Consider the following 16,974-nt stretch of genomic DNA (forward strand, 5'->3'; position numbering starts at 1 on the left):
ACATATGCAAGCCTTATGAAGTCAATATAATAGAATATTATTGTGTGTCTTGCATTAGAGTTAAATACATAAATAAAATTTGTGTAGTCACATGCATTACATACCCTATCTAGGCAGATTGTCTTAGGCTTTGTTTGGGACGGCTTCTTAAAACAACTTTTTAATACAAAAATTAAAAATTCTGTACTCGAAAACTGCTTTAGAAAGCAATAAGAAAGACGTCTCAAACGAAACCTTGGTTTAATAGCAAAATTGTAAATTGTACTTCTAAATTAATAACAAATCAATCATATTCTTCATTTTATATTAAGATGTTCCTTTCCTTGAATGCAAGATGAAAGCCTTTCTTTATTGGGTATGTGATGCATGTTGAAAAAACATTATTATAGCTGAAGAAACCAAGGCACAATTTGTAGTACACTACAAAAGATTTTGATTCATAGACTGATTAAAAGCTCAATTATCTTGAATTTATATTACTTGCAGATTGTGCAGCACAACTTTCATATATGCACAAACTTTCATATATATATGAAGGTAACTAACCATAACAAATATAACTATGAACTTAGATTCATGAAAAGATCATTGAAATGAATACCAGTTTCTGAAACCCCATCGAAGGGGTAAATGAGAAAGGTCGCCAGCTTCTGAATAATTTCCAGCTACAGGTTGCAAGCACAGGAGAAGTCTGCATGACCACCAGAGCTCACTGAAATGAAGTGGGTTAGAGGGCATACATGACAGTGTTAAGGGAACAGAAAGCTCACCAAAATTCTTTAAAAACTGTTCATGGAGTAAAGCTATCTAAGCAGGAAAAGCTTTTGAAAAAAAAAAGTAAGGAATATAAACCAAAGGATATGGCAGATATCTAAGATTGTTTAATCCTTCAGCCGCTTTGCAAACTGATAAAATACATTTCTCAAAAACCTCTATGCCCTGTGGGATCATTACCACAGGGCATAGAGGGGGAGGAAAGAGAAATAGGCAAGAAAAAAGAGTCTGGCAAGATGGCATTCAGGGCGGGCGCTAGTTATAGAGAAAAATTCTTATAGAATCGGCCAGTTCCTTAGTTTATACTCTTCAGCAAACTTTTTGGCCTAGACATCATTATAACAAATTTCTCCTAAATTGGTAAGTTTAATAGACTGAAGATATTCAATAAAATTAAAGAAAATTTACTTTTCTGCAGTCTGCTGCCCACCAGGGTCAAGTGATCAGATTTTGGGGTACATGCTTCTTCTGCTGCCATATTTAGCTTTGGCAATTGAAATAGTCAATTTTCTCCCAATTGGACTTCAATTCCAAAAAGGTTCATCTTTTGCAATATTTTCTTGCTGTTGCAACTCTGGGAAAACTTTCAACTGCTATAGTGTTATTTTTCAAAGGTGGTCTGTCTTGTGGTCCAAGGGAGAACTGCCCTCCAAGCTCTATTTGTTGCATATCAGGCTTCTGGCAGATGCAGGAATAAGGATATTCATGGAAATCACCTCTTCCAGGTCTCATCTCATCAGGTTCACCCATGAAACCCCTTTGGTGCAACTTTACCTTTTTGGCAAACATCGCCCACTCCATTTTATTTCGTGCCTTAAATAATGCGCTAAGCTTCTTTGCATTTGGCCGTATGGTCCTCTTATGCCCCATAAACCTCCTGCAAAAACAGAACCACCATTAGTGAGGATGTCTCGAGGGACATGAAAATGGATGGGTGATTCTTTTAAGTTGCAGAACTAATATAGTTGGAATGTCTACACAAAAATAGCTGTTAAGGACGGCAAGAATGGAAATGCTGTCCAGGGAAATGTTGATGGCAGAATATGGCAATCTAATAGTTTCGAGCCATAAGATGAGTTAGTATGGAAATTTTGAGTAGAAAGTGGATGTAAAGCAACATGGATTTATGCTTTTGGAAATTTTGATTAGACCAGAATTTACAAAAAAGAACACGCAGAAAGGAACTATGTAATTTTTTTCCAAAAAAGCATACAGTGATGACAGACTAACCATATGATTTGAACTAGTGACCTCCGGATATATATGGAGGCAACCTAACCATGTTATTACAAATCCAGACCTCAAGTAACATCAAGAAACATGTGATATTCAAATGTGAGGTGGATTTCTAGGTTCAACAACACAATTAACATGAAAAGAGGCAAGAAAGAAAGAAACAGAGATGATAATGTAAGTTGGTAGTGAAGACAAAACCAAAGTCTATCATCAAGTAACAATCTGTTCTAGACCAAAGCTCGATTTGGCATAACTTTCTACTAGCCATTTCTACTTGAACATTAGCAACAATTTTAGGGTATTTGAAACAAATAGTTGAGATAAAAAAAAAAATCAGTGGAATGAAATAACAATTAGGCAGATTACCAGAGCTGCAATTTCATCAATTTTACGCTTCTGACCAAATTAATTAATTTAATGATGTATTAAGACTGATATTATATAATAATGAGGGATTTACATACATACCACAAAGTCCTTATTTATATATCTAATGCCTAAAATTTAATATTTGTTGATATAGTATTTTAATATCTCAATCGCATCAAAGTATGCAAGAAAGGTATTTCCACTCTAAAAAATTTAATATCAATGATATTTTTCATGTTATTTAAAAATGTAAGTGTTAAACAAATAAATATTAAAATTTTAATGTTACATATATAAATGCATTTTATGTGATATGTATGCAAATCACCCTATTATAATTTCAGTATTTCATAATTCAATCAGCTCAAGCCAAAACAACTTTTTACTTAACAGCCACAATTCTTTTCAACACTTTCAACAACAGCCTTTACATGATTTTACAATTTTATAGGACAGCATAGCACGCTACAACATGGAACAACAATATGAAATAGAGTCTAAGAAATATATAGTGTTGGAACAAAAAACAGTGTTTTATGTATTTGAGTTAAGTTTCCTACATTGTCATCTGAAGGCCATGAATTTGAGTCAAGAAAACAGTCTCTAAAAATGGCAAAATTACATCCATCAACATCGATGGGGCATCGTACTCTAGATTAACCCTTATATTTTTGAAACAATGCAGAAGTAACCACAATTCTAGTATCTGCTAGTAAGATAAAAAAATGGCATAAGAATCTAGATGAACTAGAAAATTTGAAGTCCAAATGATTTAATTACCTCCGCCCAGCAAGAAGCTTGGCCATGTTCCCGTTATTATTGGTAACAAATACGTCACTGTCCTCGCAAACAATATAGTCAATAGCAGCAAGACGAGAAGAGAAAGATAGAAAGGGCTTCAAATTCTCTCCAGCAAGTGTTTCTTTAGTATACAAGTTCGGAAAGAACTCTCTAAGAGGTCGTAGAGTTTCTTCTCCACCATATATGTCTCCTGATGCTATATAAAGATACGTGTCATTTTCAAAACCAAGTGCTCTTAACAGCAAACCAACTTCATATGGACTCAACGGGCACTTGCCTCTACTACGTTCACCCTCTGCATCTAAATCCTGCCGCAACAGAGAAATGACACTTACGTAATGCAAACAACGGACATGAAAGCAATATATGTAATAGCTGCCATTCACATTTCCACAAATCTTCAAAGAGCAATACTTCAGAGATAGAGATTGCAAGAAAGGACAACGTTAACTCATTCATGGCGAGAGTAAATTTGAGCAGGACAGGACCAGGCATGAAACCTGAAATCACTAACTCTACCCACAAACTAATCCCAGATAAGCATTTAATAAGAACCTAAATCACCTTTGTTTTTGATACAATCAAATCATATAACATAGAGAAATATACAACATGTTTAAGGAGAACTAAATCAAAGAGGATTAGTCAGGAAGGAATGAATAGGTGACGTCTTTTTAATAGCAGAATATAAGTTTCATCTTAAGACTGGGAACAAATTGAGTTACGATATAATTTTGGGAATAAAATAATTTATAAAGAGAAGTGCTGCTACAATCTTCTCTTTTTTAATTACAAATCAATCATGGATGACAACACGATAAGCATGTAGAAGAAGCTTAGAAGGCTAAAAGGGCATGATTCTTCAGAGCCATTATAGCCACTGAAATTTACGCTTGTAGTTTTCCAGAAATAAGGATAAGCAGAGAGTGATGTAGAAATATCAGTTTTGATGTTAATTGATGTAGATAATGATTGCTCTCATACCAAAATTTGGTGGTCACTAGGATTCAAGAAAACCATAATTAGTTAGATGAAGCCTTTAGGGTTCTATGATTTGGAATGCGGAATAAAGGTTTTGGTAGAAAGAATTAAGATTAGAGCATCCATGCAACTAACCCTGAAATTATGTAATAAGATGATAATGAAGACATCAAAATCAAACCAATCAGCTTTGAAAGAACTTCAGATAGACTGTCAAGAGGAATCAACCTTGACCTCAAAGGGGTTATCATTGGCTAAGAAGCTTCCCTTGAAAAAGGCGACGAATGTGGAGATGGAATAAAGCCAAAAGGAGTTAAACTTTCAACTAAGTGAGTGGATACTTTTACAACGTTTCTAGAAGGTCAAGTCCAACTCTCCTAGGATAAAAGGGCAAAGTAGAGGATTCGACACTAATTATTTACTCGAATGAAAATAAAAAAGTTCTTTAACAATCTAGATTTCTACACACCCTAAAATGAGGTCCTTCATTTCAAAGAGGAAGCCGAGTGAAATGATCTGTAAGCTTTTTGTCCTTGGTATTAATGTAACAAGATTTTAAATTTATTTATGCTAATAAAATAATAATAATAATATGATGACTATGGGTTTGATCATAAAAAAGAATGATAATCTTTCATAAATTTTTATTATTTATAATAGTATTACATTTAAGTATTATGTTTATATTAAAAATATTTTCATGATACTTCAATGTTGAAAGATAAATAGTTTAATATTCAAATAATAATTTAAATGTTATTATAATTTTTATTTTCATTAATATTGTAAGAATTATTTTCCCCAAATAAAATATTGTAAGAATTAGTAAATAATTAAATTATTAAAGTTTTCAACTTGTCATAAAAGCTTATTCATTTATTGAAAGTGAATTTTAGTAACTAAAGTATTTTTAGCTTAAGTTGACATCTAGCATAGTATAAGTGATACCTAATAATTCTAAAATGATACTTCTTCTTTCTAAAATGATACAATTCCTACTCATTCCAACATCTAAATAGTACCTTGTATCTTTTCTTTTATGATGGAATGTTTTGATCAAGGTTGTGAAAACCGGACCGGACAACGAACCGGTAGAGAGAGCGGTTCAACCGGTCGAACCGGGATCGAACTGGATGACGTAATAAATACAATTTAGATGATATAAAAATCATATAATAATATAACTTTTTTATTAAAAAATAAATTGAATTCACACATTACTAATATCTTATATAATTTTAAATTTAAACATATTCAATATTTAAATTTAATTTAAATTTAACAAAAAATTAACTTACAAATGCTTTAATTTTATTATAATATTTATATATAATTTATATTATAATTTATATATTAGATTCATATTATTATTTTACATTTATAAATTATTGAGCTTAAATTAAATCATTTATTATAAATAATAAATAAATAAATTAATATTTATGGTACATAAAAAAAATAAATGATGAATATAATTTATTTTAATATCATAATTAAAAATAAATATTATTTCATCATAAAAATATTATTTAAAAAATTTATTTTAAAATTGAATAATGTATGTTGTTAAACTTAAAAGTTAAGAAGAAAGACATAGGAGCTTTAGATTTTTTAGTCTCACATCACTTGGGAGACTTTCGCTTGGTGAAGCTTTTACTATATATTGGCTTTTGAGCTAGATAGAAGTAGAGATGAAACTTCATGAAATGCTTGGTTGGAATTTTTTAATTTAAAATTAAGCATTTCAAATTTGAAATTAAATTACAAATATTTTTAATATTTTAAAATAAAGTTATTAAAAATTTAAATATTAAAAAATACAAACTTGAACCGGCGCGTTCAAGAGAACTGTGACGGTTTGCCGGTTTCACCGGTTGAACTGGCGGTTTTGGACAAAAACCGGCCGGTTTGAAGCTAAGTCGGTTTTCAAGGTTGAACCGAACCGGCCTTTGGACGCGGTTCACGGTTGAACCGGTCGGACCGACCGGTCGGTCCGGTTCTTGGTTTTTTAAAGCATTGGTTTTGATGGTTGCAGTAAGAAAAAGTTTAGTCTGGGAAGCAGTTGGGCTATGGATTGAAAGAAAAGCAAAGCAATGATTTTACTCTTATTTTAAGATATAATATAATTTGATTTAATATTTATTTAGCATATTTACTTAATTCTAACTATTTTCAAGCACCCTATATGTTGTTTAAAATTATATTAATTAAATCTATTTACTAATAATCATGATGGAAAATTATATTATCGCTAACTTTAATTTATATATATATATTATGTTGTGTTTGTGTGTGGTGTGTGTGTGTGTGTGTAAGGGTCTAAGGGACATATTAATCTTCAAAATATTAAGAATACTATCTAAGTTTTATAAACTAGTTTTTAAATGGCAAATTAGTTTATATTTGGCGTACTAATTTCTAATTTGTTTTTAAATGAAACTATATATATATTATATATATATTATATATATATATATATATATATATATATATATATATATATTATAAATATAGTGTATATATAGATAGATAAATTTAGTGCTTCATTCTAAAATGATACTTCTCCATTCTAAAAGGACACATAAGCAATGCCTACTCATTCTAACATCCAAATAGTATCTTATTTGTTTTCTTTTGTAAAGAATGTTTTAAGGGTTTACAAAATAATTTAATTTGGGAAGAAGTTGGACTAAGGATAGAAAGAAAATCAAAGCAAAGATTTTATTCTTATTTAAGAGAGATAATTTGATTTAATATTTATTTACCATGTTTCCTTAATTCTAAATATCATCAAGCACTCTGATAGGAAGTACTTGAGTTCGCAAGTAACCCTAAGGGTAATACTTGAGTTCGCATGCAAACCTAGCAAGGATTGGCAAAAACAGTGAGAAAAAGGATTGATTTCACACAAGGGAAATAACTTTGATTCAATTCACGAACAAGAAAAATAAAGCAAGATACAAGTTTCTTCAAATCGAGAGGAATAAACAACTCTCCAAATCTCTAGCAAAATCTAGAGCCCACACGAAACAAAACCCTAGATCTCAAAATTCAGCAAATCTCAAGATATACCTCTGATAAGAAGCTTGATATGCATAATCACCTATCACCAAGGCGGCGCACCTATCCATGTGATCCAGCTTCCACTACCTCTAAGCCGTTGCAGCTAAGTGCTCCATCTTCAACCATATGATTTCTGCTCACAACATCCTCATCATTCATGTAAAACAAACTGTCCGTGTATTGAAAAACTACTACTGTATATATTCCAATATTCCGGTGACTGTAGAGGTGGAGCAGTTTTAATATAGAACACTACTCCCTAGCAGTAGTTTACCTTCATCGTCTTCTTACTGTAATTCTGCTTTTACTGAATAATTTAGCTCTATTTTTAACTTCTTCATGGTATCAAAGCTCTATATCAAAGCTCTATTTTTAACTTCATTTATTGCGTCCTCTTATCTTCATTCCCTCATCACTTTGAGTGATGTCCCCATTCCCCCCCAACTCAAATTCTTCATGGCTACCGTGAAGAATCTGGTCACCATTCAACTAATCACAGATAATCATTCGGTGTAGAAGGCACAAATCCTGAAATTGCTCACAACAAATGGTTTTGAAGGTTATCTGACAGGCGTCATCATAAAACCTTCAAAGCAGCAGCTTCAAGCGGATGGTTCTGTCATTCTCAACCCCTTATATCAATCTTGGATGCTCATATATCAGAATTTGTTGGCTTCTCTCTACTCCATTTCCACTTCTCTCTTATCATATGTTCTTAACCTAGATTCGTGTCACGAAATCTGGGTCACGGTTGAGCAACGTCTTCAATCTACAAATAGAACCCGTCTACCAGCTGAAAAACAAGCTTCGTCAACTTCAGCTGAAAGATATGTCCATGGTACAATACCTATCAGACATTAAACAGAAAATCGATGCTATCACTGTTGCCGGCTCAACCATTGATCCTTAAGATATCATTCTGTACACCTTGAATGGTTTACTTGCCTCCTATCAATCCTTTAAGACAGCCATTCGCACACAACTTCAACCGATCAGTCTTGATGATTTCAAGGGAAAGGAAAAGCAGCTCGTAGAAAATGCTCAAATTTCCCCTAAATCGCCATTGTCAAGCAATCCTCTATGCATAGTAATTATTCTGAGTTGATTAGCTATAAGGGCTCTTATAAGGACCACTTGCATCCATATATAGCGTGAGGCGTAAGCCTCATGCCAGTGAGGCGAGGCGGGCCTCAATCAAGTTGAGGCGCAAGCCTCATAAAAAAACTCGAGGCATAAGCATCGAGGCATTTTTTACTGGAATTGCGCAAAGGCGGGCCTCAAGGCGAGCCTCATATAGCGCAATTTTAAACAATGCTTGCATCCTTCAAGCTGATCCATGTTTTGGTCCTAGGTTCCCAGCCTTGATCCAAGGCATCAAGGAGGATATTAAATTAAAAAGTATATGCTCGAAGATACCAAGACTATTGAAGAAATAAATTAAGCCCAAAGAGTACGAATAAGATAGAGAGAGATCATTACAAAGATCCTGACAAAACCATTTTAAGTCGGACTGAGTTATAGAGAAATAATTTGAAGAAAAAAATATTTTGTAAAGACTTTAATGATATTTCATATTATTTTTCTGCTTTGACTTTTCTTGTCCCGTCATTGGACCACTGATCTCTTTTTTATAAGTGAAGATCAAGTGCAATATTACGGAATTGACTACATAGTATAATTAAACTTAGTGAAGCTGGTTGTGTAGCAGGCTATGATGCACGAACAAGGGCACAACGATACGGACACGACTTTTTTGAAAATGAAGGACACGGGTACGACGCGAACATGGCATTACAATTTTTTTTATATAGTGCATGGAAATTAATATAACATCATATTAAAAATGACAAACAATAATAAATGAATGTCATGATAAGTTGTCTAGCTTATAATATAAAATATTTAGCACAAAATGTCTAGTACAACCACGTTTAGATAACTATGTTTTATGGGGATGAGCATGTGATAAAGATCTCAATGACAACTTATTTGAGTGTGGCAAAGATTAGAATGTTATGACATGTGTGAAAAGACTACACATGATAAGTTTACAAATAATTATATGGGGAGAAATGTGAGAGTATTATATGTTAAATATAAAATAGTGAAAAAAAATTAGGTACTTTAGGCATGCACAATAAAGATTACAAGATGCATCAATAAGGCATGTTATAAGAAACACTTCAAGATTTCAAGTAAATCCTATTAATTTCGAACAAAACAACGAAAAAATTCTTCCAAACTTCAATGAAACCCAGAAAAATGATAGTTTTTATTGCAATAATCAAACTAACGAAAGGAAATAACAAGATACAATTGATCCTCTATTCGAGAGGAGGATTTATCTCTCCCAAATCTTTAGACGCCGCTAGAGCCCGAGAAAAACCTCAGAGATCTCAAAATTCAGCTAAATTCCATATGCTTTAACCCTAGGAAAACAAACAATTTAATGCATACAATAAAAAAGGAAACCTCTAAACGGTCCCAACATTCAAATTTCCCTCACTCCCTCAAAAATCCTTCATAAATAGCTTTTTTGGATCTTGCGACTTGTACGGCTTATACAGAAGGCGGAAGATTTCTACCTCCATTACATTGAACTGGTCCTATATGGACCGGTCTAACATCATGCACATAAAGATCTACTTGATCAAAATTCTTCTTATTGATTTAGTAAATATAAAAATATAAAAAATTTATAATTTAAAATAATTTTATCATAAAAAATTAGGACACGCGTGTCCACTTAAATTTAAACATTATTTTAATCGGACACGTGTCTTCCGTATCCGACATGTGTCCCAACCGTGTCAGGTACGTGTCCGTGTCAGACACATGTCCGACACTGCATTATCTTTTCAAGAGGTCTGTCGGTGCATCATAGGTAGCAGGTGAGTTAAGCCTGTAGTAATTTTCCAGTCAGAAGAACTTCGAGAAACTTTTGAATAGTGAGTACCATTGGTATATATATATATATATATATGTGTGTGTGTGCGCGCGCGCGCAATATTCTATAAGCATAATTGTTACACAAGAGCCTATATTGGATGAGGAATGTTGGAAGTGGCTGTAACATAGTTTAAAATTCTAAAATGAGATCAAGAAAAAAAATACTATAATATGCAGATGCAATCCATAATAAGAATAATTAGCTACAAGAGAATAAAAGTGCAGGTAATTAAACATGAAAAAACAATGCTAACATTGTCAATTGAATAATAATTTATGCCTATCATGAGCATTTTACATTGAAATCAGTAGAAAAAAGTTACTACAACATAAAGAAATCATGCATGAGATTTGAACATATTCAAACTAGAAGTAGAAATCATGGGTTGGAATGATAGCTCTAAAGTTAAGAAAATATAACACAAAAAAATTAATCATACAGGTAATGTCTCCCAGCGTTGCCTAATTTTACGGAGCTCATTCCGCTCTTTTTCACCACCACCAAAATAACAACCAGAAAATGCAAGCATGTCTGGTTCAAACCTGCATAAAAAATAAAGTTTTGGAGGTGATAAACTGCAAAATCATCAAAAATAAATAATAATGATAGAAGAATTAAATTAAAGAAGATAACTGAGTAAACTGCCCTTAATTGAGGAAAGATAAATAAAATTGATATATTTCAAAAAGAGGCAGTGTTCATAGATGATAGATAAACTCATTCAACACAAAAATTGTGTATTTAAAATCATAGCATATATAAACTATTTAGGGTTGGAATTATAAAAATTTCTTCATTGTTTATTCTCTTGAGCACTACATAAGACTTTTAACTTACAAAGTTTTTATTCACAGCCTCTTACCATATTACGCTCGACCTAATCATTTTCCAATTCATTCTTCTTACATTCAGTATATCTTGGCGCTAACTAAGTTTATTTTCCACACATGGTCTACTTCTACTACTGTTTAGATAATCATTTCTCATTTTATCTTCCTTAATTTTACCCCACATTATTCCATTGTATGTTGTCCAATTAATGATGATCAAAATAGGATTTTCTTTATGCATTTTTATTGATTAGAAATCAGATGTTTTTTCTGTCATTTATTATTTTCATAAGCATTATTATGTTATTATCCTTTAGAGGTAGCTTGGGCTTTCATTTGTGAGGATATTTCTATAAATAGATTTTGCTGCGTAGAAGCATAATTATAAAGAGTTGAATAAAAAACTACAACCCATATATTGGCTTCGTATTTTTTAATCTTGAAGATTAAACAGTTTAAATGTGCTAAAGATCATCATCAAGTTGTTGATTCACTGTTTCGTATACTTATCCTTCAATTCTTTCAGTTTCGTATATAATCCACAGTTATACTTCCTATCTTGCATCAAATGGGCAACAACAACATCAAGTTTTTGTCCCACTATATGGGGTCGGCATGTAAATTAAAACCAATAAAAAATCCTCATTCAATAATCTACCACCTCTAAATTAACCTTTACCCTAGAATTATCATTAAGCTCTAACAAGTTACCTTCATTATATTTGATGAATTTACAGCAACTGTTTGTTTTCTACTACCGTTTTCATCTACTTTCATGAGGTTATTGCTTTCCTGCATCCATTTTTCCTTTTTTTCCCCTCTTGTTTCATTTATTTTTCCCTAATTTTTTTGTTCCTACGCTGCCACTATGTAGGCTTTTTCCGGTTGATGGGAAAACATTATGCAACTCTCATTTTCTTCCTCTAAATCTCATTTAGTTGACTCATTCAAATCTGATTAAATTCAAATTCAAAATTTAAATTTGAATTCAATTTTTGCAACAATCAATTCCAAGAACATCTCCATTAAACAATACAATCTAATTAAATTCAAATCATCTCATCGGTAAAAATCAAATTCCGAACTAATCCCTTTTTTCTTATCATTTTACATCTAGTCATTATCCCTACATAACCTAAACTATCCAGTTAATCTATATAATAATTATTATAAAGCTAACCCAAATTAATACTCGATACCCAAACTACACCCCTTCTCTCACTTTGAATGCACAAATCCCAATAATCTTATCCCACACCATCTTCAAAATATCAACAAAGGCTTCTATTAAGTTGTTCATCCATCCTTTTTGGCCGGCAATCTTGAACAGTTGTGCTATATCTTCCCTATGATCCACCACAAGCACTCCCAACTACATCCAGCTGGGATTCAATCATGATCTATGATGACGTTGGGATATAATTCTATTTTCTACGGTTAGTACTTCTACTGATAGCACAACAAATGGTACAATTGCTCTAACAAGGTGATATCATCTACCTTTAATATGTTCTAGAATTTCTCCAATGATATAAATTGTTGCTCCTTCACCCTTCTAAAATGACACACTCTCTTGTTAGAAAATTGATGTAGTTTGTTGTATATCTGTGGGCTCCGAAAATTCGGCCCCGGCCTCCACCCGCTACATTCTTCGGGGGAGTTTTAGCGGAATTAAATTCCGGGGTAAATTTTGGGAAGGCAGATGAGTTTGTAGAGAAGACACTACCTAGAGATTTTGCCCTCATTTTGCGATGACTTTATGATCTGAGTTATGGTTTCCTATAGGCGCAAGCCCCTAAGTTTTGTTGTGACTCTTCCTTAAATCACATATATATTGCTTTATAGGCATCCCCTCAACCATTAAAAAAGCGGACGAGGCGTCCGCATTGAGTCGCGCCTCAAGTCGAGGCGGAAGTCATGCGTATCAGGGCTTACGCCTCGAACCATCCAGCGAAGCCTACGATTTTTTTGCACGAGGCATACGCATTAGAGCATAACGCCTCGAGGCAGTATGAGGCACCACGACGCAGCCGATTCGTGTTCGTGTATTCGCGTATAGGATTAGGGCTTCCTGTGAGAATTGAAAGGCGAACTAGAGGCGAAGCCATGAAGGAATGAGACGAAACCGTGAGTGTAGGAGACGATGTCGGAAGGAGACGACGCAAGGAAAGAAACGAAGCCGAAGTTGTGAGTGCAGGAAACGTTCAGGCATCGGTTAGGTCGGAAGAGCAGGTACGCGGTGTTGTGGCCTTGACTTTGACGTGCAGTAACGAAAGCCTGAATAACTCCTGATTCGGCTTTCTTTCATTCGTCCGCTCAGTACATGCTCGGTATCGAGCAGGTACAAGCTCGATATCGAGCAGGTACAAGCTCGATATCGAGCAGGTACAAGCTCGATATCGAGCAGGTACAAGATCGATATCGAGCAGGTACAAGCTCGATACCGCTCGGTACCGCTCGGTACCGCTCGGTACATGCTCGGTATTGCTCAGTACATGCTCGGTACTGAGCCAGTACCACTCGGTACTTAGCGGTACATGCTCGGTACCGAGCAAGTACACTCTCGGTATCGAGTCAGTACCGAGCGGTACATGCTCGGTATGCTCGGTATTAAGCATATACAACAAGCAACCCCCGCAGGGGCGCTGCCCCTTGACCCTGCGACCTGACCGGGCATGTACCGAGCTGTTGAAGTGTCAGGCGTCGGTATCGACCTTGACCCAGCGTCGATAGACTGGTATATTTTTGTGTTCATGTTGTTTTATTATTGGTAGTACAAATAATTATTAAAATATGTCATATTGTTAGCATGACTAGTGGCACAAGAAGGAAAGATCCTACATGGAAATATGGAACTCAAGTTGAAGTGTCAAGCGACGATGCAAAGAAGGGATATGTTTACATGAAATGTAATTTCTGTGAGAAACGCATAACTGGTGGCGTCAAGAGATTGAAGGATCATCTAGCCTGCACTCATGTCAATGTGGGACCATGTGCAAAAGTTCCTGATGAGGCGAAAAAGGAATGTACAAATTATTTAAAGAAGTTTGCCACCACAAAGGAGGTCACACAAAAAAAATATGGAAGAGATGATAGGAAACTCTTCTTACTATGGATCACAGCATGAAGGTTCCAGTACTGGAAGTCATCTAGTTTCTTCTAACCGAGGCAGTCAGGGGCCCATGGATAGATTTATGCTAAATATTGATAACGAGAAAAACATAAATACTCAGGATATTCAGCCTCCTACAGCTACAAAAGAACTCAGGAACAGAGTTTGTTTGGATATCGCCAGATTCATCTATGAAAATGGGATTTCATTTAATGTTGTTAGGAGTCCGTCGTGGATCAATATGTTACGATCTGTTGGAAGCTATGGAAGAGGATTACAACTTCCAAGCATGTATGAGCTGAGGACTTGGATGCTGAATGTGGAGGTTAAGCAACTTCAAAAATGGTGGATGATGTTAAGAAGACTTGGATTGAGACAGGAGTGACAATAATGTCAGATGGTTGGTCAGATATTAGACATAGAAGTATTATTAATTTCTTGGTCAACAATCCATGTGGAACAGTTTTTCTCAAATCAGTAGATACTTCAAGCTTTGTAAAGGATGCACAATTATTGTTTGAAATGTTGGATGAAGTTGTGGAGGAAATGGGAGATGTCTTAGTAGTACAGGTTGTTATTGATAATGCAAGTGCATACAAAGCTGCATGAAGAATGTTAATGGAGAAAAGGCCTCACCTTTACTGGACTCCTTATGCTGCACATTGTATTGACTTGATGCTTGAGAGGTTGGGATTGTTGCTTCAATATAAATTAGCCATATTGAAGGCCAATTTCGTTAGTAAGTTTATATACAATCATTCTTGGGTACTCGGCTTGATGAGAAAATTCACTGACAAGGAAATTAATAGACCTATTGTTACAAGATTTGCTACTGCATATTTAACATTGCAGAGATTCAAGGAGTTAAGACAACCTTTGGAAGAAATATTTGCAACTGAGGAGTGGGATAAAAGTTCATGGGCCAAAAAACAAGAAGGAAAACAAGTTAAAAAGATTGTTATGAAAGATGATTCATTTTGGCGAAGTACAAATTATGCTTTGAAGACAAAAGGACCATTAGTAAAGGTGCTTAGAATGGTTGATGGTGAGAGGGCCCCGGCTATGGGATTTATTTATGAAGCAATGAATAGGGCTAAAGAAGACATTGCAAAAGAATTGGGAGGTCAAGAAAGTGCCTACAAAGAAATATGGGATATTATAGATGAAAAGTGGGATCGACAATTACACCAACACTTACATACTGCTGCGTACTATTTAAATTCCCAATTTCATTATGATAAGGATTTTCATGTTGAAAAAGAGGTGAAAACTGGTTTGTATACATGTATGTATAGACTCATTTTTGAAGAAGACTACCTCAAAGTGAATGATCAACTTGAGGATTTTCATTTGAAGAAGGGAATGTTTGGATTTAGAACAGCACAAGCATGCTACAAAACACGATCTCCTTGTATGTTTATAGTTTGAGTATTTATAATTTTAATGTTAATATTTATATTCAAGTCTTCTACTTCAACCAATATTCATAAAATACTATGTTTGTCTTCATGTAGAACGTTGGTGGGCTCAGTTTGGAGATGATGTTCCTGAATTGAAAGCTTTTGCAATTAAAGTTCTTAGCCTAACGTGTTTGGCTTCTGTATGCGAGCATAATTGGAGTATCTTCAATCAAATTCATACAAAGAGAAGAAATCGATTGGCGGCAGATCGAATGAACAAACTAGTTTATGTTATGTTTAACAAAAAACTGAAAGATAGACATCTCAAATTGCAAAATCAATAAAATATTGAGAATGAAATTGATCTATTGCTTGTTGATGAATTACAATCTGATGATGAATGTGTTACTCCTAAGAATGCTTATGTATCTAAAGTTGAAGCAGAAGGAGAAAGACATGTCAATTAAGAAGACAATGAAGCAACTATCCAAGTATATAAAAGAAAGAAACAAAGTGAAATTGGAACTTCAAAAAAATTTAAAGATATTCTTAAATATAATGAATTATTTTGTATGTTACTATTGTTTCATTTTAGAGCTAATGAAATATTAACTGATATAGGAGATAAAGAAAAAAATATTATAAATGAAGAAGAGTTGGAGGATGACTTTGATATTAATTATGAAGATTCTTCTGAAGACAATCAAAGTGATGATGAGCCTACTTTGGGTCTTGATCCTAAGGGGATGTTTTATTTTTAAGTGAGTTTATTTTAAATCTTGTATTCCAGTAATATTATCTTAAAACAAATCTTCAAATTCATAGTTGACATAATATTTTCTTATTTTTTGTCATTATTTATAATTTTAAATTAATTTATTTTAATCGTTTTGGGCTTACGCCTCGATCCGCCTCGAGGCTTCACCTCGCCTCGCTTAGAAAAAACACCTCGATTCCCAATTTCGCCTTTTAAAACCTTGCATCCCCTCACACATGTTGCCATCATCAAGCTCAAGCCCATATAACAGTATATCTCAAATACTCACTCTATATTTTATATAAACAATCACAATGGTCTGCAATTTCTATACCGGTTTTCCATTGGCATAGGTGAAGCCCCTTCCAATCCCCAGCTTTGAAGCAACCATCTTTGGAAAAGGTGGGAATGTCCTTTTAAAGGTTTCATCATTTCTTTCTTTTTCATATTTCCTTTTTGTTGTTCATCCAACACCAGTTTTTGTTGTGTCATCCCTCAATGTTTCTCATCATGCCATCGCACACCATTTATTGTGGTGTCGCCCCTCACTATATTCTAAATGCATTCAACCAACTGAATTAAAACACTCATTTACTTTATATTACATTGAAACAAACAGTTTAAATTGAGCAGAATCCAACGCATCTATTTTACACCGCATTATAAAAATACATGCAACCAAACAACCCTCATAGCAAATA

The 16,974-nt window shown here is 33.9% G+C and overlaps 1 protein-coding gene across 1 annotated transcript in view; it reads right to left on the reverse strand.

Moving 5' to 3' along the window:
• Positions 1–367: 367 nt before the first annotated feature.
• The window catches only part of LOC110101103 (O-fucosyltransferase 29), a 33,432-nt gene continuing 16,825 nt past the window's right edge, over positions 368–16,974 (reverse strand). Inside the window, exons 7-10 of the mRNA XM_020828883.2 lie at positions 10,614–10,716; positions 3,160–3,488; positions 1,183–1,651; positions 368–712 (exon numbers count right to left, since the gene is read on the reverse strand). Of these exons, the coding sequence (XP_020684542.1) occupies positions 1,315–1,651; positions 3,160–3,488; positions 10,614–10,716 (769 nt within the window). The 3' untranslated portion in view covers positions 368–712; positions 1,183–1,314. The remainder of the gene's footprint in view (positions 713–1,182; positions 1,652–3,159; positions 3,489–10,613; positions 10,717–16,974) is intronic.

The sequence above is a fragment of the Dendrobium catenatum genome, unplaced genomic scaffold (assembly GCF_001605985.2).
Source record: "Dendrobium catenatum unplaced genomic scaffold, ASM160598v2 fragScaff_scaffold_621, whole genome shotgun sequence".
Lineage (NCBI taxonomy): Eukaryota > Viridiplantae > Streptophyta > Magnoliopsida > Asparagales > Orchidaceae > Dendrobium > Dendrobium catenatum.